The sequence below is a fragment of the Geotrypetes seraphini genome, chromosome 6, assembly GCF_902459505.1.
Source record: "Geotrypetes seraphini chromosome 6, aGeoSer1.1, whole genome shotgun sequence".
Taxonomy (NCBI): Eukaryota; Metazoa; Chordata; class Amphibia; order Gymnophiona; family Dermophiidae; genus Geotrypetes; species Geotrypetes seraphini.
Window position 1 is genome coordinate 185,853,222 of NC_047089.1, and position 27,568 is coordinate 185,880,789.

General features: G+C 43.2%; 1 protein-coding gene across 4 annotated transcripts in view; it reads right to left on the reverse strand.

Moving 5' to 3' along the window:
• Window positions 1-593: 593 nt before the first annotated feature.
• LOC117363175 (melanin-concentrating hormone receptor 1-like) overlaps window positions 594-27,568 on the reverse strand; it is a 102,534-nt gene continuing 75,559 nt past the window's right edge. For all 4 annotated transcript variants that reach the window (XM_033950551.1, XM_033950552.1, XM_033950549.1 and 1 more), the window contains exon 5: window positions 594-3,047. In XM_033950551.1, the coding sequence (XP_033806442.1) occupies window positions 2,831-3,047 (217 nt within the window). In that variant the 3' untranslated portion in view covers window positions 594-2,830. The remainder of the gene's footprint in view (window positions 3,048-27,568) is intronic.

Consider the following 27,568-nt stretch of genomic DNA (forward strand, 5'->3'; position numbering starts at 1 on the left):
GTATCTGAGCCATTGATTGCCTAGGCCATTGATTGTCCTTGGAGAAGAGTTCACCCTCTATCTCAAACTCTAGCAGGAGGAAAAGTCCTGTTTCCTACTGTGTCTTATTCTTACATATGTTAGAACCATCTCATTCTGTAACAATATTTTGGAGAATATAGACATAGTATGATGCATTTCTAAAAACAACCCTTTGGGAGATTACTAGAATGAATTGTGTAGTGAACAGTACAGAGACTCATAGAATATGCTAGAAAGAGTCCTGTGATATAGTGATTCCAAGAGAGATGAGCCTTTCTTTCTTTGCTATATGAAGCAGAGAGGTGCACAGGCAGCAAAGACTATTACAAGCATAAGAGTAGCTACTAGGGATGTGCAAAAATGTATAACTACTGTAACTGCGCATGAAAATATACAACCCTTGTTTATACTATTCAATTCCTATAGGCTTCGGTGCATTTACTGCAGCAGCATAACCACCACGGCTTTGTAAAAGACTCCCTATGTACCACATTCATGCTCTCCTTTCCCCATTAAAAATTTCTCATGTCAATGAAAAACTTTAAATCACATATTTATTTATTTATTTTTTTGCCAACTAAAAAAACCCATTCAGAGGCATCATTGCATAGGCTCAGAGGAGACCAGACTTTTGGTCAGTAAAACCCTTCAACTCGCACACATGAATTGTCTCCTTTATATCAGTCAATTTTTCCTCGGGTGGGGGAAGGGGCATTTTGCAGCCCCTTCCAGAACTCAGCAACAGCAACAGTTGCCAGAGCTGAACCATTTAAAAACCAGAGCTGAACCAAAACACTGGCATCTGAAAATAATTATCGGCTGTCCAAGTTACCCTTTGGGCAGAGATCAGGTTTTTCTATTCCACCTTTACCTATAAGGTTCAAGGACGGATTACAAAACAAGAAACCAGACTAACTTGTCCAGGAATTACAAAAGAAAAACCAAAAACCAATTTTAGATTCCATATATTGAGATCCCTGCACCTTATCATGAAAATACTGAAAATATCTTGCAAACTTTAAGGTCATGGGTTGCAATACATTGGGCCAGGTCACAGATTGAGTCAAACGGAATCTGGGGTAAAGTATGGGGTGGGAGACCTATATTCCTTTCACCTCAAACCTCTAAGGAAGGGAGTGAAAGGTGTGGCAGTAAGATCAGGTCATATTAATTTAAATGCTTCACTGATATTTTTAAAAAGTAAAAGAAATGTGGGGCTCAGTAATAAATAAATGCATACATACATATATAAAAGATAAGAAAATAGAAATAACAAGTAATTTGGAGGGTAAAATAATACTTATTGTTTTAACCTTTGTACCACCCATGCTATATTTAGAAATGATGGCAGGAGGACCATTTTGACCTAATTTCCCAAAGGCAGAAGGGTCTACTTAAAGCATAGTACTGTAGCAGTCCAAACCAGGGCTTCTCAAACCTGTCTTGGGAATACCATGGCCAATCAGACTATCCACAATGAATATGCATGACATAAATTTGCTTATGCTGGGTCTCTAGTGCCTGCAGATTTATCTTATGTATGTTCATTATGAATGTTCTGCAACCTCAGCTTTCAGGACCAGCTGTGGTAGGGCTACCAGGTGTCTGGATTCATCCAGACATGTAACTCTTTTTAGAGGACTGTCCAGGCGTCTGGGTGGGTTTTGAAAATCATTGAGCTCAGGGCCGTGTCTGAAGGGCATCTGCGTATTCGTGGCAGTGATGCAATGATGTCACACACATGCATCACACCGCATCTGTGCATGCGCAGATGCCCTCCAGACATGGCCTCGAAGAGATGGGGTTTGTATGGGGTTGGGGGGGGGGTGGAACAGGCAGGGCTGTGGGTGGAATGGGATGGTGGCAGGGCCACACAACCTCTTTTTTTTTAAGGACAAAATCTGGTAACCCTAGGCTGTGGGATCTCCAGAGAGGGTTTAGAAAACCCCGGAACCTTCTCTGTGTTCACAGAGAAACCTATTTATTAAAGGTTTACTCCCATCGTGTGCTATGGAAAAAGAGCTTAGAAAACAGGGCCCATAGCATGAATGCATTCCACCCACAACTGTTCAGTAACACACAGCTCAGATCTCCACAGTAAACACTTTAGTCTAATGGTCTTTACATCCCATTTCTGCAGGCTGAGCCGGTTCTAGTGTCTCTCCTTGCAGGTAAGAATTCATGGACTTACACTTTTGAGGGAGACAAGAAGCAGACGTACCTGCCTCTCTCGAATGGCTCCAACCTCATTAGTGTTATAAGTAACGGTGCACGGGATCCCTGGGCATGTGTGAACTACCCCTGTAGTGCTCAGGCAGGCTAGCCCTGTAATTGTTTAAACTGTTCATTTGCTGCCCCAAGCATGCCACAAACTGCTCAAATCATAAGTCTTGCAAAGGATACCCTATGGCCATGGTGTGGCGATCTGAATTGAATGCTGGCAGACCTCTTAAAAGCATGTGCCCAAAGCCTGCCCTTTCTCCCACCACTCAGAACTGCAGACACTTTTGGAGTCCACACCCCATCCCATGGAGAGTTTTGCTGGAAGGATAATTGGAATGTACCCAATCCAAAGACGCATAAGTTACAATAGAAGTTGGATCAAAGGCTGCTGTGGGCTGGGTCCCTAATGAATCCAAAGTTCCGGTAATGTTTCTTCACATGCCGCTCCATGGCTAATGGCTTGGCGGCATAAGCAGGCACTCCTTAGAGGCCTGGATGGGTTGAGAACGATCATCATTTGGCAATTCACCACACACACTGGCGCTTTCCAAACTGGGGACATATTCACTAGTGCCCAACCTCTTTTCTATACAAAGCTGTTCTCTTCATGCCCATTGAGGGTGACGCTGATCCTTGTGGACTCAGTGACAGAGCAGGGTGGTGTCTCAGTGCTGAAGGGTCGTCTCCGGCGCTGTGAAGCTGGAATGCCCAGTTGAGGACTGCAAATGGTGGAGGTCAGCTCTTGTGTAGGTAGGGTTGTGCCAGTCCTGAGTGCTCTCCACCTCAGGATGAAGCGGCAGTACCTGCAAAGAGGAAAAGATAGGAGACAAGGTAACTATCATGGTTGCAAGAAGAAGCATTTCTCTGTGTCCTTTTCCTTTGATAGGATGCAGGCACCAAGTAAGCCTGTGTTCACAATACACAGAGGTAAAGAGCTCTGTAGTTTGGGCCAGTCTAAAGGTATTTTACACTATATTTGCACTTGTATACTGCCTTGTGCCTGTCACCCTCCCCCCAATCTAGCGTCTTCCCTTCCCTACCCTCACCATAGTCCAGCTCCTTCCCTACTCATTCCCCCTAATTTAGCATCAAGTTTTACTTTATTTTTGATATACCTTTTATCAAGCAAATGTCTAAATGGTTAACAATAAAATAAAATTATAAAAAGTCTTACATGAGATAGAGTAAAATCATATCTATGGCTAAAAAGAAAAAGGGAAACATTTACGCATTGATGTACATGAGACGAGAGGGTAAATAGGGGAAGGAAAGTTTGTAAATGCATCGAGATAGAAAATAAAAATAAAAGGAGGTAAATGGGAAAGAGGAATACATTAGAAAAGGACTCGCTTCAAAAGAAGCGTTTGATTACCTAAGTATTTCTGAGAGAGCAAATGAATTAACAAAGGAAGACTGGATTAAAGAATGTAGGCATCTTTAAATAGAAAGGTCTTGAGTTTGGTTTTAAATTTTTCTAAGGAGATTTCTAATCGGAGGTCGGTTGGAAGGGCATTCAGAGAGGGAGCAGTGACAGAAAAGATGAATTTACGGGTAGTGTCATAAAAAAGTTCCCATATTAAAGGAATAGTGAGTCGATTTTGGTTGCTAGATTATAAAACTCTACTAGAAGCATATGGAATTAGAAGCTTATCTATAAAAGCTGGCTGGTGGGAGTTTTCTGTTTTGAAAGTAAGAAGGATTATTTTATAGGTAAGACGATGTGTGATGGGTAGCCAGTGTGCTTGCCGGAGGAGAGGAGTAACGTGATTATATTTTTTTGCGTGGTAGATCAATTTGATGGACGTGTTTTGCAGTAGTTGTAAACAATGGATTCCTCTTTCTGGGTTATGTCTTGGTATTGGGCATTGCAGTAGTCGAAAGTCGAAATTACAAGGGAATGAATCAAGATGTTGATGGAAGAGGGATCATGAAGAGAGGAAATAGAGCGGATGAGCTTAGCTTATGAAAACATTTCTGGGTAACTGCACTGATTTGCTGATGAAAGGTAAGGTCGTTGTCAAGGATGACTCCGAGAAGTTTAACTTTGTTGTCCATTTGAATGGGGGAGGAGTCAATACGGACAGGTACACATAGGCGTTCATCATTAGAGGTTGGGAAAAGGACACCTGCTTCCATGCTAGGCCGCCATTTTGGGAGTGTGGTCATTTTATAGAACAGCAAGGCTTAACAGAGCTATAACCTAAATAAGAGAAAAAGAGGAGCACAGGATTCAAGGGAATCATAGCTGAACAGACCAGCCTGAAGTCTCCAGTCCCAGAGAAGTCTAGGGCAAGGAGGAGCTCAGGTTCCAGCTTCCTGCAAGACAAGAGACCTTCAGTGCAGTGAGTGAGACCTGTTCCCTAGTCACCTCCCATGTGTTGGGTTGGAAGAGACCTACTTCTCAGATGCATCTCAACCCCCTGGGATTGATGTATATTTTGTGATGTTTATTTTTATAAAAAGTTTAATGTATGCCCTTTTGGGACAGAGAGCAAATATTCCTCAAAACTTTACCTCCTTTTCTGTTTTAAGTTGTAAAGGAGGTTTGTTTGTTTTTTTTTAAATCTAAACAACCAGCACACTATCCACTAGTGGCAGCTAATTAAGAAGCAGGATGTTGGAGTTGTGGGGATTTTGCAACTGTATTGCAGCACTGCTGAGAAGTTAGGTACCCAACCCAGGACACATCTAAGTAAGAAGAGAACACCTAAGGTCTGAAACTCCATATCTAAAGAATTGAGTAATTTTGTTACTTATAGAATATGCCTCTTTACATTTTTTTCTTTTTCTTACTGTAAACACATTTGTGGAGAGCATCATTAAAAGCACTTCTATTAATACAGATATACCCAAGGTGCTCTTGTCTCTTTGTGACTTATTAACATTTCAGTTTAAGTCCAGAGCTTCTGTCTTCCCCTATACAGCAGGACATAAGAATTGCCATACTAGGACAGACTGAAGATCCATCAAGTCCAGTATCCTGTTTCCAACAGCGGTCAACCCAGGTCCCAAGTACCTAGCTAGATCCCAAATAGTACAGATTTTAAGCTGCTTATCCTAGGAATAAGCAATGGATTTCCCCAGGCCATCTCAATAATAACCTATAGACTTTTCTTTTAATTAGCCAAACCTCTTTTAAACCCTGCTAAACTAATTGATTTCATCACATTCTTCAGAAATGAATTCCAGAGTTTAATTGAATAAAGAAATATTTTCTTCAGTTTGTTTTAAATCTACTACTTAGTAATAATAATAATAATAATAATAACTTTATTTTTGTATACCGCAATACCACAAAACAGTTCAGAGCGGTTTACAGGATAAGAGACTGTACATTAACAGTGAAGTTACATCAAGGTTACAGCGAAGTTAACATCGAGGTTACAGCATATCAAGAAGACAGTTCAGGGCGATTTATACAATGTAGGTGCAGAGAGTTAGTTAGCAATTATATGGTATAAACCAGTGATAATTACAAAAATGATCCAGTAACTGTTGCATGGGGGGAGGGGAAGGGAGAGGGAGATAGGCAAGGGATTATTAGTTCGGTAGGGGAGGAGCGGGGGTTAGAGGAATTTGTCAAAGAGGTATGTTTTGAGCGATTTCCTGAACGATTGATAAGTAGGGGCAAGAGAGATGAGAATGGACAGGCAGTCATTCCATTTGCCAGCCTGGAAGGAGAGGGTCCTGTCGAAGAATCTTTTGTGGATGCATCCTTTTGGGGAGGGGTAGGCAAACAGGTGTGCATTACGTGTACGGTTAGAACCTGGGAAGGTGAAGTGGCGTGACAGATATATCGGGGCTGAGCCAGTTAGGGTTTTGAAGCAGAGGCAGGCGAATTTGAAGATGATCCTTGCTTCGAACGGTAGCCAGTGAAGTTTCCTGTAGAAAGGGCTGATGTGGTCTGATTTTTTGAGCCCGTAGATGAGGCGGACGGCGGTGTTCTGGATAAGTCGTAGTCGTTTAGTGGTTTTCTTGTAGGAGCCCAGGTATATGATATTGCAGTAATCCAGGGAGTTTAGAATTAAGGATTGGACCAGCAAACTGAAGGTGGGGAAATCAAAGTAATGTTTGATGGAGCGGAGTTTCCAAAGGGTGGAAAAGCATTTTTTGATCTGGGTGTTAGTGTGATCTTCTAGAGTGAGGCATCGGTCCAATATGACTCCGAGGATTTTTATGGTAGAGTAGCTTCCATCATATGCCCCCTAGTCCTAATCTAATCTAATCTAATCTAAATCTTGGGTTTATATACCGCATCATCTCCACAGGTGGAGCTCGACACGGTTTACATGGATAGGAAGCAACGGAACTCCAGTGGGTTTATAAAAGTAAGTAAGAGAGGTTAGGTGTGATAATAATAGGGAGGGGACGGGTTACGTTTTGGAGAAGAGCCAAGTCTTCAGAAGCTTACGGAATGGTAGAAGGGGGCTCAAGTTGCGGAGAGGGGAAGGGAGACTATTCCAGTCTGGATTAATTGGAGTCTGTGGAGGCTTTTCTTTGTTAAGCTAAGGTAGATGGAATTGCAATAGTCCAATCTGGAGAGGATGATGGACTGTACGAGTACTGCAAAGTGTTTTTGGTGGAAGCAGGACCTCACTTTCCTCAGCATGTGAAGGCTGTAAACAAGCGATTGGCACCTACCTAGTCTAGTGTGATGTAGAGGTATGCACGGGAACGTGGATTGTGGAAATCCCGCGGGTCCCGCGGGGATCCCCCCAAGATCAACGGGACTCCCACGGGGACCCCTCCCAGGCCCATGGAACTCCCACGGGGATGGAATCAGGGCTACCTAATTTTCAAGATGAGACTGTCCGGCACCGCAGTGGGAACAGCCATTCTGAGCAGTGAGCTCAGCACGTAGGCACTCAGGCCCTGATTCTCCAAAAGTGCGTCCCGATTTTAGGCAGCTGTAGACGTTCTACAGCTGTCTAATCAGCCAATCGGGATGCACGTTTTTTTAAAAAAAATGCTCCCCAGGCAGGCCTGAAGGCGCCTCCGGGAGCCTAGGCAGACCCGCAAGATGCCTAAGCTCGCCTACAGGCCTTAGGCGAACTTAGGCGGCCCTACGCGTCTCCCTAGTAGAGGAAGAGATGCTTAAAATGTAGGCCAGCAAAATGCTGGTCTACATTGTAAGTAGACGCGGCCATTATACTGATCGCGGCAAGGGATCTCCCTGCTGCAATAAAGTATAGCGGCCGCAGCCGCCTGTCCCATCACCGACAGGAGGATGCCCAACTCCTCCTGTCGGAACCCCGGAACCACCTCCCCCCCCAAACTCGTAATCGCCGACAGGAGGATGCCCAATTCCTCCTGTCGGAACCCCGGAACCCCCTCCCCCCCCAAACTCGTAATCGCCGACAGGAGGATGCCCAACTCCTCCTGTCGGAACCCCGGAACCCCCTCCCCCCAAACTCGTAATCGCCGACAGGAGGATGCCCAACTCCTTCTGTCAGAACCCCGGAACCCCCTCCCCCCAAACTCGTAATCGCCGACAGGAGGATGCCCAACTCCTCCTGTCGGAACCCCCTCCCCCCCAAACTCGTAATCGCCGACAGGAGGATGCCCAACTCCTCCTGTCGGAACCCCGGAACCCCCTAACCCCCCAAACTCGTAATCGCCGACAGGAGGATGCCCAACTCCTCCTGTCGGAACCTCGGAACCCCATCCCCCCCAAACTCGTAATCGCCGACAGGAGGATGCCCAACTCCTCCTGTCGGAACCCCGGAACCCCCTCCCCCCAAACTCGTAATCGCCGACAGGAGGATGCCCAACTCCTCCTGCCAGAAAGCCCAACGACCCCCCGCCCCAACTAATCTCCCTCCCCCAACTAACCTTTCAATGTTGGTCAGCTGTAGAAGCCTGGACCAATCAGGCCTTAGGCATAGCGGGTCCACCCATCCCCACTAATCCTAAGGCCTGATTGGCCAAGGTGCCTAGCCTGGGCCAATCAGGCCTTAGATTTAGCGGGGATGGGCCGGGAAGGGGCGTGCCGTCTCATTTCCATGAGGCAGACCCGTCAGCTGGACGGCAGCAAGACCCGTCCAGCTGACCAACATTGAAAGGTTAGTTGGGGGAGGGAGATTAGTTGGGGCGGGGGGTCTTTGGGCTTTCCGGCAGGAGGAGTTGGGCATCCTCCTGTCGGCGATTACGAGTTTGGGGGGGAGGGGGCTCCGGGGTTCCGACAGGAGTAATTGGGCATCCTCCTGTCAGTGATTACGAGTTTGGGGGGGGAGGGGGTTCCAACAGGAGGAGTTGGGCATCCTCCTGTCGGCGATTACGAGTTTGGGGGGGGAGGGGGGTCCAGGGTTCCAACAGGAGGAGTTGGGCATCCTCCTGTCGGCGATTACGAGTTTGGGGGGGGAGGGGGTTCCGGGGTTCCGACAGGAGGAGTTGGGCATCCTCCTGTCGGCGATTACAAGTTTGGGGGGGAGGGGGCTCTGGGTTCCGACAGGAGGAGTTAGGCATTCTCCTGTCGGTGATGGGACAGGCGGCCGCAACAACTGCGGCCGCTATACATATTGCAGCAGGGAGATCCCTTGCTGCCATAAGTATAGCGGCCGCGTCTAATTTAACCCGATTCTCTAAAGACGCCGGTTACAGAATCGGCGTTTAGTATAGGACGCCTCTCCCGGGCGGCCTGCCTGGGGAGCATTTTTTTTAAAAAAACGTGCATCCCGATTGGCTGATTAGACAGCTGTAGGATGTCTACAGCTGCCTAAAATCGGGACGCACTTTTGGAGAATCAGGGCCTCAGTGTGCCTACGTGCTGAGCTCACTACATTGCTGCTGATTGGTCGGGCGGTGGAACATGCAAGGTGATTCTTCCATAGCGTTTTTTCATGATATTTTGCCTGTCTCCAGTTATCACCGGCTATTTGGTAAGTCTTCTTCTGCTTCCTATGGGGTCTTTCTATGCCATTAGCTTCATCTAATCAGTCTGTTACCCATAAGATTATTTTGATGCATAACAACTATGTTTTTAGTTCGGGTCTTTTATAAGGTGGTTTCTATGTTGGCTATTCTGGGTGTTTCCATCTCTGCTATTTGGCGAGTCTTCCTTCTCTTTTCTTCCTTTTTTTCTTTTCAATTATTAAGGCCATCCGTTCCTCTTTGGCTTAATTATATTGTTTACATATAACATCATTACCCTTATTTTTACATTTTTTTCTATATTTTTGTTTCTTTAGCACCTACATATCCCCAGGTATGTCAGGTGGTTCATCGTGTGGCTTTTGCTATTATCACCGCTTTTGATTAAAGATGTGCGGGACTTTCCATCACTATCAAAGACAGCTTATAATCAGCACATTACACCGGGCTTAATAGTCTTTTATGGATATTCAACGCTTTAATTGATTTCAGTCTTCTTTAGCCAGCTACATTCTCCCTTAGAGCTCGTTAGTTCCATGGCCTTACGTTCTCCATTTCTTTTGGTTTTGTTTTTAGCTAGTCCTATGGTCTCACGTTATTTATTTATTTTGGTTTTCTATATCCTATTAATTTTTTAGCCCACTGCACTCAGCCTTTTCCTCTCATCTGCATCATGTTCCTCTAATGTCATATTATGTTCTCTATACAAACGTGTTTTCATAGTACTGTTTTGTCTTTCTCTTTGTCCCTATCATGCACCCCCTGCTACATTATACTTCTTGATGAGATGGTTTATTGTATTTATTAAGCTTTTATTCTTTATTGCATCTTGATATATTATGACTTTTGATGAGATGGTCTTTTGTATTAAGTTCCTATTTTGCATTGTATTTTGTCACACCATGTCTTTTGATCTTTTTAAAGCAATCATTAGCATAATTATTTTTAATATTGGTTATCATTCTGTCTGATTAATTCAAATCTGAGCTTTAATAAGCTATTTATTTCATATTGATTTCATGGTTGTTTTATATATGAATTGTACCAAAATCTGTTATCATCATGCTATTTACCTTTCATATGATTAATATTTATCATTATGTTTAATTAAGTTTTTTAATTCATTGTGTAACACATTAAGGTTCCCGATGAAATATTTTGGTAGATACGATGGTTTAGCCTTCTATATATCTTTTTCTTTTTCTATTGTTCTAATTTGTTCATTTTAGATTGAGATTTATTATTTAAAGTGCTCATATTCTATGATGCACTTTTTAGGCGGGGACAGGCGAGAACAGAGGGTATTCCTCATGGGGACGGGTGGGATTTCTGTCCCCACGCAACTCTCTAGTGTGATGATGACAGATCACTGTCTGAGGACACCAGTCATAAGAAAAACACATCCTGAGCTTTGTCTTCTGTTTACTTTGAGCAGTAACTTTTGGGACTAAGGGGGGAAGGGAAAGAGATTTGAGGCAGAAAACAGCAGATAAGATGGAAATGACAGAGCAGCAATATGCTTGAGAAGATCATCCTTACCAGGTGTCTTTTTATTTTTTTATTGTATTTGATATACTGCCCTTCTGGTATAAACCAACCAAAGCGGTTGACAATAAAATGGTTCAGATAATAAACCTAACGAATAAACAATCCTAATACCTATATCAGGTTGTTTGTCATCACTTATCCACTCTTACCCTAGCTGAGATTATATTCATGCACCTTTCTGAATTCATGCACAACTTTCTTTAAATTAGTCTTCTTATTCTCTAACTCCTAATACTCTATCTTATCTAACTATCCCCCTCTTTTACTAAAGCATAGAACCTGCGCTATGCTCCAATGCTCATAGAATTCCTATGAGTGTCAGAGCAGTTACCACTGCTGCCAGGTATATGTTTCATTTTTGCTTGCACCCTACACTATTAAAATGTTTTATTGCATATTGGATTGGCATTATAAATAGCATACTATGACATACCTAATACAATACTCCCCCGAAATTCACGGGGGTTCTGTTCCAGGAACCCCCGCGAATTTCAAAAAACTGCAAATTTTGCCTGTCAAAAGGCAGAGGAGGCAGGAGAGGGCAGCTGGAGCGTCGGCGGTTAATAAAATCACTTGCAGTCTGCTCCGACCGCGTCTTCCTGTAGTAAAGTCGAGCTACACCAATCAGGCTTTGACACACAGCTCCTGATTGGTATAGCCCGATTTTACTACAGGAAGAGGCGGTCGGAGCAGACCGTGAATGAGTGAGTCTACGATTCGCGAACCGCAAATTCACAGGGGAACACTGTACTCTTATTTAAATATTTTTACTGCTTTCATTGTCTATATTTGACTTATTCTTGCTGTACACTACTTTGAGTGAATTTCTTTAAAAAGGCATCAAGGGGTCACTGCAGACAAGTGCTTGACTTAGCCGATTCACAAAGCATGAACTACCATCGAATTCAAATAAAAAGGTCACCTGCTTCAGGACAGACCTCTGGCAAGGTACTTGATTAAGTAAATAGATTTTTAAAATGTAATTTGTTTTGCATGATTGACCTTCCTGTGTATATTCTATCATTAGAAGTCCATCTTCCTTCTGTTATAAGTCATATAAACTACAGCAAATTAGGTAATGTAATGATTACATGTCACATTCTGGATCTTAGCCCCATACTTCCCCTACTTCCATACCCCTTGCTCCTGGGCGAACCGAGCACCCAATTGTTTGCTGATAGTCTTCGTGGGATTTCATGTGTTGGGTGGGGGTGATACTGTCAGAATCACTCACTGCCTTCCTCCCCAGTAGATTGTACAGGCTTGCAAACAACTGATTAGCTGGTGGTAGGAGACCAGTTTACCCTGGGTCAAACAGGTTAAGCCAATCCTGGTTTTGTCCTGGTGTCAGACATTATGGGAGCTGCAGCACTGCTTTTAATAGTATGGAAGATGGATTGAGACATTCGGGTTTTACTTCCAGTGTTTTCAATGGAAGTAAAACCCAGATGTCACAATTTATCTTCCTTACTTCCAGTGAAAGCAATGGAAGTAAAACTCAGAGGTCTTAATCTGTCCTCTTTTTTTCTGGAGCCAAATGGTAACCCTATTCAATGGGCAAGACCAGGCATTACAAATCCATGCTGCTCTGGAATTAAATTCAAAACTAGGACTGGCCAAAAGGTCTCCGGCATTTCTGATGTCCTACGCCAGGAAACTGAAAAGAATTTACTCCCTTTTTCTGCTTTGCTTTATTTATTCAGTATCTTTTAGGTTGAAGAACTTAGCCAGCAAAGTCTTTTATTTTTGGAACACTATAGCTTTGTCTTTTGTTCCTCTAATCAGTAGAACAGCTTTGCCCCAAGTCTAGGAGTTGCAGTGTTGCCAGATCCTTTTTTAATAATCCTACCCAATTACCTTGAAAAAGTATCCCCAAAACAGCCCAGTGTATGAAGGGTGTGAAAAGTTCTCAGCCCTTCAGTTGGGACAGACTCCAGCAAGGGTAGGATTACCATAATTTGCATCAAAAAATCCCAGATGCCATGCCCTGTTCCGCCCCACCAAGCTTCATCTTTTTGTTCCTGACCTCCAGGCCGTATCCGAGGGCCACCAAGCATGAGTAGACATATGTGATGTCATCCGTGCATGCTCGGAGGCCCCTCCAGATGCGGCCAGAGCTTTCCAAAACCCAGAAAAACTGCTAGGTTTTAGAAAGTCCATCCGGGCACCCAGACAGTCCTCTAAAAAGAAGACATGTCCGAGTTTTCCCAGACATCTGGTAACCCTAATTGAGGGTTATACACTTAGGGTCTGATTCTGTATAAGATGCCAGGTCTCAGCAGCCACCTAAGAGCCTTTTGAGAATTACACATGGGCATCTTATACAGAATCGCGGCTGTCCTAACAGGCAGACACCTAACCCTGCCTAACCACCCAGATTCTCTACCTGGCTTCCATGTCACAGGCGGCGTTTATAGAATTGCATTGCTGCTGAGCTGATCACGACAAGGGAATCTCCGTGCCGTGATCAACTGAGTGGCAGCGGCAGGGAACCTCCGAACCCCATTGCAAGTCAGCCAAAAGGAGGGATGCCCACTTCCTCCTGCCACAAACCACGAAACAATCCGCAGGAGGGATGCCCATTCCCTCCTGCTGGCACCCCCAACATCCCCGGCAGAAGGGATGCCTACTCCCTCATGCTGGCACCCCCTCCCCAGAACACAAGACTGCCCACTCCCAAAACACTGACCCCCCACCCTTCAAAGTCTACCCGGACCCCACCAGACCTTTATAAGCAAGCCTGGTTTGCCCAGGTGCCTAAAGCCCCTTCTATGGGAGGAGCCTTAGTCCCCTAATGGGAAGGCCTGCCATTCTGAAGAGGCAGCCCTGCCGACCAGGTTGGCTTTGGGGTGGGGTGGGGGTCAGGGTTTTGGGAGGTGTCATGTGCTCAGGACAAGCCAGCAGGAGGGAGTGGGCATCCCTCCTGCTGGGGATGTTGGGGGGGGGTGGCAGGAGGGATTGTTTCATGGATTCTGGCAGGAGGCAGTGTACATCTCTCCTGTAGGCTGGCTTATGGTGGAGTTCGGGATTCCCTGCCACGGCCGCTCAGCGGATCGAGGAAGGGAGATTTGCTTGCTGTGATCAATTCAGTGGCTGTGTCTATTTGAAATGCAGGCCAGCATTTCAATGGCCTACATTTCAGGTGCCTATTGTTGCCCTAGGGAGATACCAAGGGCCACTTATGCTCATCTAAGGCCACTTCCGGGTAAAACCATGCCCATGCACAGCCTTTGGTGAACTTAAGCATTCCTAGGCACCTCCCTGCACCCGCGACAGGCACCTACAATGTAGGCAATCTGCCTCAGGTTGTTGTTTTAGAAAACGTGCGTCCCGATTGGCTGGTTAGACATCGGTAGGATGCCTACCACCGCCTACAACTGAGACGCCGTTTATAGAATTTGGCCCTTAGTTCATTGAGTTTCCACTTTTTTCATTCTGTTGGAAAAGTACTGAACAAAAAAATCCTGAAACTCACTGGATTACGTGTATAGTCTTCGATGGAGACTGCCCCAACTTTGTTGGCTAGGCTGGTGACTTTCAGCACTCCCTCATATTTCTTCATATTCCAAGAGTACATAACATTAAAATTGCATAATCAGCTATAATTAAAGTCATAACATACCTTATTCATCTGCAATGAGTTCAACATCCTGTTCTCAATGGAGCCACACTCCTAATCTTCCTGTAAGTGTTCGTGCATGACCAGGCAGGAAGTGATGTCAGAGATATAATTGTGGCTCTAGTCTAGGAGTTTTTTTTAGCTGTTGAGTGTTGACAAGAGTTAGAGATAGGGCTCAGCCCAGGAGAAGGCTAGGCTCTGATTATGATTGGCTGTGGGGAGAGGGCAGGCAAGGGCCGTCATTGGTGGAATACTGAAACATAGTCTGCACTAAGTGCTGATTTGCTGAATGCCAAGCCAACTTGAGAATACCATGCCATGATGTGGCCCAAATTACAGTACAAAAAAAAATCTAAAATGAGCCAACTGCAGCCCTCAGACCTGAGCCAATCAGGACCTTAGCCCCACCCATCCCAGTGCATACTGGTGATGCACTAGGAGGAGCCTAAGGCCCCGATTGGCTCAGGCGCCTAAGGCCCCTCTCCTAGAGGAGGGGCTTTAGGCACCTGAGCCAATCAGGACCTTAGGCCCCTTCCAGTGCATCCAGGATGCACAGGAAGGGGGAAGGGCTGCTATTTTGAAGAGGCAGCCCTTCAAGGCAGGAGGGAGTGGGCATCTTTCCTGCCTGATTTTCAATGAAAGATACCAAGGGGAGGGGGGTTTGTGGGTAGAGGGCTTTCGAGCTGAGGGGGGGTCTGATCTGAATCCCCCCAGCCCACAAGACCACCATTATTTTGTGGGAGGGGGAGGGGTGATTGGAAGGAGGAGGATAAGGGGTGGGGTGGGGGATGTCAGGGATCCCGGTTTTGGTGGCAGGGGAAGGAATGCGCATATGCGCATGTGCAGTGGGGGGAGCGGAAGTGTGTCTCCACCCTGGGCGCCCCCTACCTTCGCTAAGCCACTGTACATGTCAATCAGCCTTTCAGAGAGCTCGTAAGGGCAACATAAAAAACAAACAAACAACTGGGATAAGTACACAGGATCAAAGAAGCAGAGGTGCTTTTAGCACTGTAACATATAAGTTAACTGGGCAGACTATATGGGCTCTAGAGTTCTACTTGCTGTCAGATTTCTCTACTAATTTCAGGGTATCCTGAAATCAAAATAGTACATCTCAGCTTGGTTTCCCAAGGCCTTGTTGGAACACACCATTTAAACATCTTGGCTTGATATATATAAGGGATATTAAGGGGGAAGTGAAAGAGGGTAGGGCTTGATATACTGCCTTTCTGTGGTTACAATCAAAGCAGTTTACATATTATATACAGGTACTTATTTTGTACATGGGGCAGTACCTTATTAAAGGAAGAGTTTGCATAGGTAACTATACCAAGCGTACATTCTTAGAAATGTTCATTGTATTGGCAGTTTAGTGGGTTAAATGGTCCTTTCTGCCATCATCTACTATGTTAACGATGTTAAGTAAACCTGTTATGGTTATGTTTTGTTAACAACCAGTTTTTCTGATCACTTAGATAATCAGTGTGTAGGTATGGCCACTGGGAGGCAACAAAACACAGCACTCAGAACAAACATAATAGAAAAAGACCAGATGTTTTTTCTCCCCTTGTTTGTACAGAAATGTGCAAGTGGCTTAAAGAAGTATAATATGAGCCGTTTATCTGAGCCATGATTGAAGAAACCCACAGGAAGCATCCATGTTCTTTAGAACTGCATGTATAGAAAAGGTTTTACCCTCATAGGCAAAAGATGAGAGGTAATATATTTATAGATTTGGTCCTGATATTACAAAAAGCGAAGCTCTTAAATTTAGGCTTCTAAGAGGTTCTTTTACTAAGGCGCGCTAAATGCTAACGTGCCCGTTATATTCTATGGGTGCGTTAGCATTTAGCGCACACTAAATCAGTTAGTGCGCCTTAGTAAAAGGATCCCCAAGTTAGGTGCCTAAATGTATCCCGCATTATCAATCAAACATAGGCACGTAAGTTTTCTGCTGAAAATTTGGTTATATTATTTCACTGTCCCTGAAAAAAACTCATCTGCTCCTACAGCTTCTGTTCGCTTTTGTTCTAATATTTTCAGTCTACCGTGTTCCGCATAGTGCTGCAGTCTCTGACATTTTCAGCCATACTGTACAAATCCATCACAGGTATGTCTCCAACAATCTCAGCAGCTCTCTAGCAAAGCTCCGAGAATCCACAGGTTGAAGGATGCTAACAAGAAATGCTATCTAATGTAAGAAAACAAGGCATTCATCAGCATGATAGCTTGGCTCCAAATGCCATAGAAAATGGGGGGGGGGGGGGGGGAGGCAGGGGAGGGAGATTCTCTTTACAAGTAATTGGCAAAGGACCCTTAGAGAGATCCCAAATTCTGTATGGCATCTTCCTCCCATATCTGAATTTCCAGGCATAACGCTAGTGACAGTCAGCAGAACACTAAGCGCTACTAGCTGAATATTTGGCCCCATCCTGTCTGCTTCAGGCTGGTTTGGTTTCACACTGTGTGTTTTTTGTACATCTCATTGGGTACATTTTCTCCTGTTTGTTGTTCTGGCTTTCACTGGAAACATCAGGAGGACCTTTGTGACATTGGCAGCCACTGTTTTTGTTGAGCCACTGAGTTTATAGAAACATGATGACAGATAAAGACCAAATGGCCCAACCAGTCTGCCCATTCACAGTAGCCATGATCTCTTCCTCTCTCTAAGAGATCCCATGTGCCTATCCCACTCGGTCTCCACCACCACTTTTGGGAGACTGTTCCACGAATCTACCACCTTTTCTGTAAAAAAAAAAAAAGTAATACCTTAGATTACTCCTGAGCCTATCACCTCTTAACTTCATCTTAATCCCTTTCTTTCCAGAGCTTCCTTTCAAATGAAAGAGACTCGACTAATGCGCATTTATGTCATATAAGTATTTAAACATCTCTAAACATCTCCCCCGCCTTTCCTCTAAAGTATACAGATTGAGATCTTTAAGACTGTACCCTTACGCCTTATGATGAAGACCATGCACCATTTTAGTAGCCTTCCTCTGGACCGACTCCATCCTTTTCACATCTTTTTGAAGGTGCACCCTCCAGAATTGTACACAATATTCTAAATGAGGTCTCACCAGAGTCTTATACAGGGGCACCAATACCTCCTTTTTCCTACTGGCCATACCTCCTCCTATGCACATCCTTCTAGCTTTCACCGTCACTTTTTCAACCCGTTTGGCCATCTTAAGATCATCACATACAATCATACCAAAATCCCACTCTTCTGTTGTGTACATAAATTCTTCACTCCCTAAACTGTACTGTTACTTCGCGTTTTTACAGCCCAAATGCATGACCTTGCATTTCTTAGCATTAAATTTTAGCTGCCAAATTTCAGACCATTCTTCAAGCTTCGCTAGGTCTTTCTTTATGATAGTCACACCATCTGAGGTGTCTACTCTATTACAAATTTTGGTATCATTTACAAAGAGGCAAATCTTACCTAACATCACTTAGGGAAGAGTTCTTATATTCAATTCCAAAACTACTGTTTTATGCTCCTAACCTAGAAAGTTAGGCTCTTAAAGTGGCCTCTTTGAAAATTTTCTAGATATGGAGTTTGAACAGGATGACTTTTCCTCTTGATTAATGGCACCCTTCAGTTTAAGCTTAGCATGGAGACTGCTGCAGATTCTAATTGACTGGAACTGCTCTAGGAACTTACTCTGATTAGGGACCATGAAGAAATATTCTGTTTTTGTTTTCATGTTTGGAACTGTTAACTGAAAAGTTGCCTTCCTTTAGGTGTTTTGAAAAAATATGCAGCACGATGAAATGAAGTCTTCATATATGCAGGGCTGGTCCTGCTACTAGGTAAACTAGGGCAGCAGAATTTGGGAGGGCAGTGGCATGTGCCATAGCTAGGGATACCATATGGCTCCAGAAAAAGGAGGCCGGATTGAGACATCCGGGTTTTACTTCCATTGGTTTCAATAGAAGTAAAGCCCAGATGTCTCTGTCTGTCCTCCTTACTTCCATTGCGTCTATGATATAGTGGTCTATGAGGAATGCGACAATACTATGAGGGACTTCGCCTTGAGAAAGCAATATAATGCGAAACATGTCGGTGAAATACTGACCCTGACTTAGACCACAAAGAAAGCTAAGTACTAGCTAATACTTTCTGTAATACTGAATGAAATCTTTTGAATGTGAAAGAAATATTTATATTTAAAGATAAAAACATAAATAACAAAAAATATTTATTAATCCAATGACGGTGCAACACATAAAGCTTTTGTGTAATGAAAACTTATTGAACACAAAGTAGTGTTTCTGAGGATCGCTAAACTCTTGAAGGGTGTTATATATGAGGGGATATTGCAAGAGACTATTCCCTAACTATTGATTATATGGAATAACTCCCATCAGTATCTATCATAAGAGTGCTAGTTATATGATAGAACTATGGGGAGAGGCAGGATGGTAAGGCCCTGAGCTGTCCATGGAGAGGGGTGCGTAGTTGAAGGTTCACCTAGGTCAGGGGTAGGCAATTCTGGTCCTCGAGAGCTGGAGCCAGGTCAGGTTTTCGGGATATCCACAATGAATATGTATGAGATGGATTTGCATGTACTGCCTCCTTGAGATGCAAATCTATCTCATGCATATTTATTGTGGATATCCTGAAAACCTGACCTGGCTCCAGCTCTCGAGGACTGGAATTGCCTACCCCTGACCTAGGTCATCTGAAACCTTTGGGCTAGACTTGGGCCTGCTTATGTGTGGCGCTCAAACACCTTAGAAACCCTCAGGCTCTCATAAAAATATATATTTATTTATTGTCATGTAATGAATGTCAGAAAGATAGATAAATCATCCCATTTTTGTTTTTAACACATACAGCCCTGCCACCGTCAGCTAGCCTGACTCACACACTCAGTCAGACTCTTATTTGGTAAGAGGCACAATCGACTGCACTCGCTGATTGCTAATACAGAAGAGCTATATAGTATATACAGTATAAGAAAAGATGGAAAATGACAGCATGCAAATAGTAAGTGCTGGGAGATGTGCAGAGGGATGAAATGAAGCACTAGCAGATGGGAAACGTGAACTGTTTTCCAATAGAACATTGAGGAAATATATTATTTCATGTCTAAAGGATGCATCTTTCCTAGCTATGCAAATAAAATTAAAGGAAAAGCAAAAGGGAGGGGGGTCACTAGATTTTCTTCTTCAGAAAGACATTTTCAGCAGTGTGTGTTTTTAAGCTGTTTTGCTTTATTACATGACGAGGTCACCAAGAATATCTAAGTGGTCTGTTCGTGCAGAAACATAAGGTGCACTTGAAGACAGGGCTTAATTTGTGCCACAATGGGGTCTAACAGCATTCTGTTTAGGTCCACAGAAATTACATCAATGCATCATGGTTCCACCTCCACCTGTTCCCTCTAAGCTGGGTGGCTGCAGTGTGTAGCATACCTCTTTTTCTGGCTTGGAATCAGCCGACAACCAGAAGTTACAGTATGATGTATAACTTTTGACTGCCTGTTGATTACCTCATAGCAGCCATGCCCTTCCCTCTGCACCCACTGCAGATCACACAGAAACTGCCAATGGGCCAGACTGCCCAGGAGATTTCTCATTCACCCCCACTTGTGCTACAGCACTGCAGAATTATTCCCCATTTCTGCTTCTACGCACCAATGCTGCAAAAATTCCTAGTGCTGACCACCCAGGACTCTCCCTTTGCTGCAGGCACCTTGCTCTTCAGATCAGTCGGAGCGGAGCATGAAGGGCTGGATAAGTAGCATCAGGGAGGGGAGAGCTGGAAAAGCACTGGGGAGAGGGCTGGAGAAGGCAACAGCATGGAGTGGGGCAATGCTGGATGGGAGAGGAGACAGAGACAGAGACAATGCTGGATGGGAGGGGAGAGAGACAGAGGCAGTGCTGGATTGGGGTAGAGATAGAAACAGGGGCCATACTAGATAAGGGAGAGGGGGCTATGTTGGATGGGAGGGGGGATAAGAAAGAAACAGAGACAATGCTGAATTGTGGGGCTACAGACAGGCAATGCTGCACAGGAGAAGTGAAGAGAGATGGTGCAAGGCTGGATGGGACAGGAGAGAGAAATAGGAGCAATACTGCATGTGGAGGAGAGGAAGATGGGGCAATGCTGCATAGGAGAGAGACGGGGGGGGGGGCTATGTTGTATAAGAGGGGAGAGAAAGATGAGCAATGCTAGATGTGAGGTTAGAGAGAGGAGGGGGAAATACTGGATGAGGGGAGAGGGAAATGATGACAATATTGCATAGGGGAGAGACAGAGCAATGATACATCGAAAGGGGAGAGAGAAAGACAGATAAAGCTGTGTGGTGTGGGGAAAAGAGAATGAGACAGGGCAATGCTGCATGTTGGAGGAAGAAACAAGAGGTGAGATGCTGGATAATGAGTCAGGGAAGGGAACAGTTGATGAAAGACTGGGGAATGAGGAAGCAGAATGTGAGGGCCAGGGTGATGGAAAGCTATAGGTAGATGTAGCTAAAAAGATGAAGAAGAAAAAAAAAGAAACTGGATAGTATGAATGAAATCTGGAGAGGCAGGAAGAAATTGAAGAAAGCTGAAAAGAAAAGATCAATGTTGGAGCTAGATGAAGTGGAGAAGGTGAAGAATACAGGGGAAGAATGAACAATAACTAATGGACAGGAAACTCTTGGAAAGAGTCTTAAAAGAAGACAGGAAAGCAGTAGCCAGAGATTGAGTCCAATACAATTAGCAAAATGAAATGGCCAAACAACAAACACAGAAAAAAGAATTTTATTTTTCATTTATGATAAAGTAATTTGGTAACCATGTTATTCCACTTTAAAGGTTAATAAATAAAAGAAAAAAATATGTTAAATAGAGTAACACCTTTAAATTGGACTAATTTAATACATTTTTTGACTAGCTTTTACAGGCCAAAATCTCCATCTTCAGTTCAGAACAGTATACTGCTGTGCCCGCAACATCCAATAGAATGGTATCACTTTATTTTCTGGATTTTCTTTTATTTATTAATTTTTAATTTACTCCCGCTCCCATTTACAAAATCGTAGCACATTTTTTTAGTGCTGGCTGCTGCGGTAACAGCTCCAACGCTCATAGGAATTCTATGAGTGTCAGAACTGTTACAGCCATGACCGGCACTAAAAACCAGGCTATGGTTTTATAAAAGGGGAATTTAATGATTAGAATGTCAGTTTTTGGACATTTACATGTGCTATCTTAATATTTTGCATAGTACAGGGGGACAAGAATTATTGTTTCTCTTTCTCTGGCAATGTGGAGGGGCATAATCGAAAGGAACATCTAAGTCCGTTTTCGTCCAAGTCGCAAGTCGTCCAAAGTAAAAAAACAGCCAAATTATTTTCCGTTTCGAAAATCGTCTAACTATACGTCCTACGGATCTGATCGTCCAAGCTGCTAAATCGTCCATCTTAATACCACATTTTCGTCCAAGGCAAAAACACCTAGAAACAGACCTTTTGGACATGAGAGGGGTCTACAAAGTGATGGACTGGACAACCAGACATAGTACCTTACAGGGCACTGCTGTGAACTTCACAAAAAGGGTGCCATGGCATCATCTCACTACAGCTGGTGAGCCCCCCAAACCATCTCCAGAATCCTATAGACACACTTATCTACCACCCTAATAGCCCTTATGACTGCAAGAGCCACTTATATGCCAGTAAAAAAGGGTTTTGGGGTGTATAGGGGAGTGCACATGTTTAAGTATCAATGCAGTCATTACAGGGGCTTATGGGCATGCGTCCTCCTCTCCATGGGTCCGTAACCCACCCTCAAGATGGCTTAAGCTGCCTCTGTGCTGGACGACTAGGCTTTCCTATGCCAGGCGGCCAGGTGATGATGGTCTGAAGGCTGAATTTTAAAGGTGTGATTAATATTTTTATGTGGTTGAGGGGATCGGTGATCACTGGGGTAGTGTGTGGGGGGTCTGTAGTTTGTGTCTGCAGTGCTTATCTGGTGACTTTAGGTGGGTTTTTGTGACTTAGATCATGTTTTAAATGGTCTAAGTCAATGGTTCCCAACCCTGTCCTGGAGGACCACCAGGCCTGTCGGGTTTTCAGGCTAGCCCTAATGAATATTGATGACCTATCCAATTATAGACCTATATCTAACATCCCCTTTTTAGCAAAATTAACAGAGAAAATTGTTTTCAACCAAATTTCAGAGTTTGTAGAAAAAACTAACGTGTTACATCCGAATCAAACTGGTTTTAGACAGCACCATAGCACAGAACACTCCCTGATTGGCATGACAACTTCCATTCAATATTTCTTAGATCATCATCAATCGGTGCTGTTAATTTCTATTGATCTTTCAGCAGCATTTGACACGATTGATCATCAACTTCTTCTCAATAGACTCCAATCTATTGGGGTTACAGATGAAGTTCTTGCGTGGTTTACATCCTATTTCAGTAATCGCACATCCACAGTTTTTTTCAATGAATCTTCCTCTAAACCATCACACATTGCACATGGGGTTCCCCAAGGATCTATTCTTTCTCCTTTACTTTTCAATATTTTTCTGGCACTACTGTTGACATTATGCCAATCTATAGGCTTTCATGTTTTTGCCTATGCTGATGACATTCAGCTACTGCATCCTCTAAATAACAATGATGTACTTGAAATTTCAGATATTAATAGGAAACTTGACCAAATTTATCATTGGCTGGATGAAAACAGATTGGCACTTAATATCAAAAAAACTAATATCATGCTTTTTCCATGGAAGGATAGTTTCCCTCTTGTTACTCCTGTCGCTATTCAAAACGTTCCGCTACAATTAGTCCAAAATATTAAAATTTTAGGGGTAATTTTCGATAATAAACTTACTTTTCACGACCATATTAGTAACATCATGAAAACTACCTTTTACAGATTATGTAAAATTCGCTCTATTTCAAAATTTCTATGTCCCAAATCACTCAACATTCTGTTTCACTCTTTGGTGATGTCTAAAATAGACTATTGCAATTCTCTATTTAAAGGAATTGCTTTACATGAAATAAAACGTCTCCAAATCATACAAAATGCATCAATTAAATTAATAACCAAATCCAGAAAATTCGACCATGTAACACCGCTTCTTAAAAATGCTCACTGGCTTCCAGTTATTCACAGAATAACTTTTAAACTTTGTATAATCATCTTCAAAACTCTATATAATATGACCCCCGCTTTTTTATTTAAATTATTAATTCCATATTCTGCAAAATTTAAAAGTAACTTAAAAACTTTTCTTTTTAAAGATGCCTTTGCAAACTGATTTTTTTATGTTACTACTCCATTGTACTTTATCATATTTTTTTTTAACTATTACCCTTGTGTTTTTTTCTGAATGTCTCTTCTTTACTTTGATGAATTGTATTTCATCCCTCCTTACCTAATGTCAAGAGTATGTTAAACAGTGTAATTTATTTTATTTATTTATTTTTTTTAAATATTCGTATGTATTGTACTGTTACCTAACAAATGTAAATTTTAATGTATACATCGCTTTGAAGTTTGATTAAGCGATTCATCAAGATACCTAATAAACTTGAAACTTGAATATGCATGGAGCAGATTTGCATGCCTGGCACCTCCATTATATGCAGATCTCTCTCATGAATATTCATTAGGGCTAGCCTGAAAACTTGACTGGCCTGGTGGTCCTCGAGGACAGGGTTGGGAACCACTGGTCTAAATCACAACGTACAAGTTCCGTCTATGCTGTGCTGTATAACTTTCGGTTATACATGCAGTACAATTAAGTCTAAGCCTGCCCACATCCCACCCAAATCCCACCCTCGACACTCCTCCTGAAACGCCCCATTTAGCTATGGTCGTTCAGAGGCACTGTGAAGGCTTAGGTCGTTTTTAAATACGTCCAAAACCCGGTTTTATTATTGGCACTTGGACGTTTTTGATTGATGATCGTCTAAGTGCCAACTTAGGCCCGTTTTTGGACACTTTTCTCTTTCGATTATGAGCCCCATACTGTATATATATCCTGGCTTCTTGAGGGTTCAGTTTAATTTTTGTCTACCTATTTCTATTTTTAGTTTTCGGTTACTTATTCTAAACTTTAGTGAGGGTCTATCTCTGCTCTGCATATGTGAGAGAGGCTTGGCATTATGTTAGCATCGCTTATTTGTTTAGATTTGATCTGTACTAGTGCTGTCCGATTCTCCAATTCGAATCAATTCACCAATTCAATTTGGTGAATCCATTCGAATCGATTCGTTGTCCGAGAAAATCAGACTCACCGATTCAGTGACCAAAACCCCCCACCTACACCAACCCAGTGAGACCTGACATACCTCCAAGGCCTCCTAAAGCAGCAGCAGTGGCAGTGCTGCTTCGTGGCCTGCCCCGATGGGGGGCTTCCCTCTGCCACATCATTGAGGATGTCATCAGTGATACGGCAGAGGGAAGCCCTAGCGGAGCAGGCTGAGAAGCAACCCATTCAGAGCACTGCAGCTGCTGCTGCTTTAGAAAGCCTTGGAGGTATGTTAGGTCTCACTGAGGGAGGATCGGTGGGGTGCTGATGCACAGGGGGATGGGAGGGAGGGAGGGATGGAAAGCTGCTGCACAAGGGGCTGGGAGGGGAAGAAAGATGTTGCATATGGGAGGAGAGAGGAAGAATTGGGGTGAGATGAAACAAAGAGGTAGAAAGAGGTGAGAGGGAGAAATCCTGCATATGGTGGAGGGGAGGGAGACATGCATGGAGAGAGGGCGAAATGTTAGACAGAGGGTGGAGGACAGGGAGAGATGGTACACTGGGAGAGAGAAAGAAATGTTGCTCATGATAATGGAGGTGAGGAAAGGGAAGATGTTGCATGGAGAGAGAGATGGTAGACAGTGGGAAAGAAACAAATGTTGGATATGGCAGTGGAAGGTAGAAAAAAATAATTTCATTTTATATTTTGTGATAATATGTTATATTTGAAATGTGTATCTTGCCAGAGCTGGTGTTATACAGAAAGTGTGAGTTAGGACCTAACAGAGAGAAGAAAAATATTTTTTTCCCATTTTGTTTACACCACAGCATTGGCTTGGGGTTGAAGAGGACAAAAGGGGAGGGGTGGGTCGAAAGACTACAAAATAAACCTGCCAGGACATTTGAAAAAAACAAAATGCCCGATTGGACGGAAAAAGCAAAACAAAAAATCGATTTAAAAGGCCAAATCGAATAAAAAATTTTTTCCCTGTGGGGTTTGACAGCATTGTTTCAAAGAATTATGTTACAACTGGTTTTTGCTGTACATGTCTCTCATGTTGGTTTTGAAAAATTTTCAATAAAGTAATTTATTTAAACAATAAAATAAAATATTTTTCCCTGAATCAGGAAGTACTAATCTGTACTAATTCAGATTCTTTCGTTTTTCAGTAGGTATACTGATCTTGTATTGACAGCAATGTTTATGATGTTATCTTTTCCTAGGTAGGCCCATATGTGACTCCTGGAAGTTAATGCTTTAGGTGGTAGAATTGCTTTATATATCCTGACTTCTGAGTGACTTTTGTAGGGTTTTGTATTACTTCATAATATGCCTGGTACCAGATTTTGGATTTGGATTTCACCTTTCTCAGCAGTAGAGGAAGAGGAGTTATATTCTGTACATATGGTGTACAGTACTCCCATGAAATTTGCGGGGGTTACATTCCAGGAGCACCCGTGAATTTCAGAAAATCGCATATACTGGATGCAGGGATCGGAGGCGGGAGAGGCCACTTTGCTGCTTTTTGGGGGGGATTTTGTCGGAGATACTCCTAACAACAACCTCTTGCTCCTGCAGCTCTCTCACTCTCTTTCTTCACTCCCCGCATTGTTTTAGCAGATGGGGCAGTTTGAATCGGTGCATTAGGATCGGGGGGGCCGGAGGATATGCATTGCGGGGGGTCACAGAATAGGCGGATGAAAACCCCCCCAAACACACACACAAATGACTGGGGCAGCGAACTCAGAACTGCGAGTTTGCGGGGAATATTGTATTACTAATGCTATATGTACTTTTAAGTACTTCGTCATGATTGGGGTTGTCCCCAAATTGACAGATTATAAATGTTTGTAATAACATCTCTTTTACCTTCGTCCCAGTGTGATATTGCTTATGTGGAAACAATTTGTTACTGTGGATATACTTTCAGATGCATCATACTTTAGTGTGGCTATGTTCTGAGAAGTATGCTAAGAACCACATTCTTTAAACGGTGACTATATGGGAAGGCACCTTGAAAAAAGGTGCCAGCTGTGTGTCAACCATGCTTAGGCGCTGTTTACCGAATTGCACTTTACGGTGGCTATCACAAAACTTAGGTACCGGTAATGTAGGCCAGGGTTTTACTGGCCTACATTGCAGGCACCTATGTTCTCTTTAGAATCATGCCTAACGTCACCTATCTCTATCTCTACCCCCAAACATGTCCATTTAGGTGTTATGCACCGCTAGGTGCCATGTGATAAGCACTTACCATTTATGGAATCGGATAGGCGCCTATTGGCCAATTACATTTTTTTTCTGAATTATGAACTTGTTAAAGCTTGTGTAGGTAATTAATGTAGTTGCTAATTTAGGCATCCTTTATAGAATCCGGCCCTAATTGCCTTTTTGCCTGGGATTCTCTGCTGCTGCAACTGGAACTCAGGGGATTAACTATGCAGCAAAAGGGGATGTAAAGCAAGCCTCAACATCTAGGTGGAAGATTCTGTCTTCACTCTTCCCCCCCCCACCTCCACCCCCCCATGATTTGAGTGAGTCAATCAGGTGTGCATTCAGCGCACTGTGGAAAGGAGGCCAAGAGAATGAGAAGAATTACCACTTAGAAAAAGAAAACTTTTTAACTGTGTGAATTATTAACGCTCAACGGGACACAATCTTTTCTGGAACAGCTCCCCATACAAGGAACTCACTGCCTATACACTTGAGAGAAGAAACTAAAATCTAGATAGATTTAAAGGAAATCTTATATGCTTTCTTTTTAAAGATGCATTTGAACTTTAAAAGCTACAAGGCCATCAAATTCCATGTCTTTTAATCTACTGTTATTCCCTTTTATGTTCTCCTTTTCTTTATGCATTGTAGTTCCTCCCTCTTTCCTGTTACTGTCGTCTATTGGTTTATGTTACAGTCTTTTATTCCTCAAAATATTCTGTCTGCTACTCCCTGTATTTTTATTTTTTTTAATTTGTACATCGCACTGAATTTATGATAATGCGTTTTAATCAAAATTTTATTAAACTTGAACTGTCATCATAAGAAAAAAACAGATGCAGAGAGAGGAA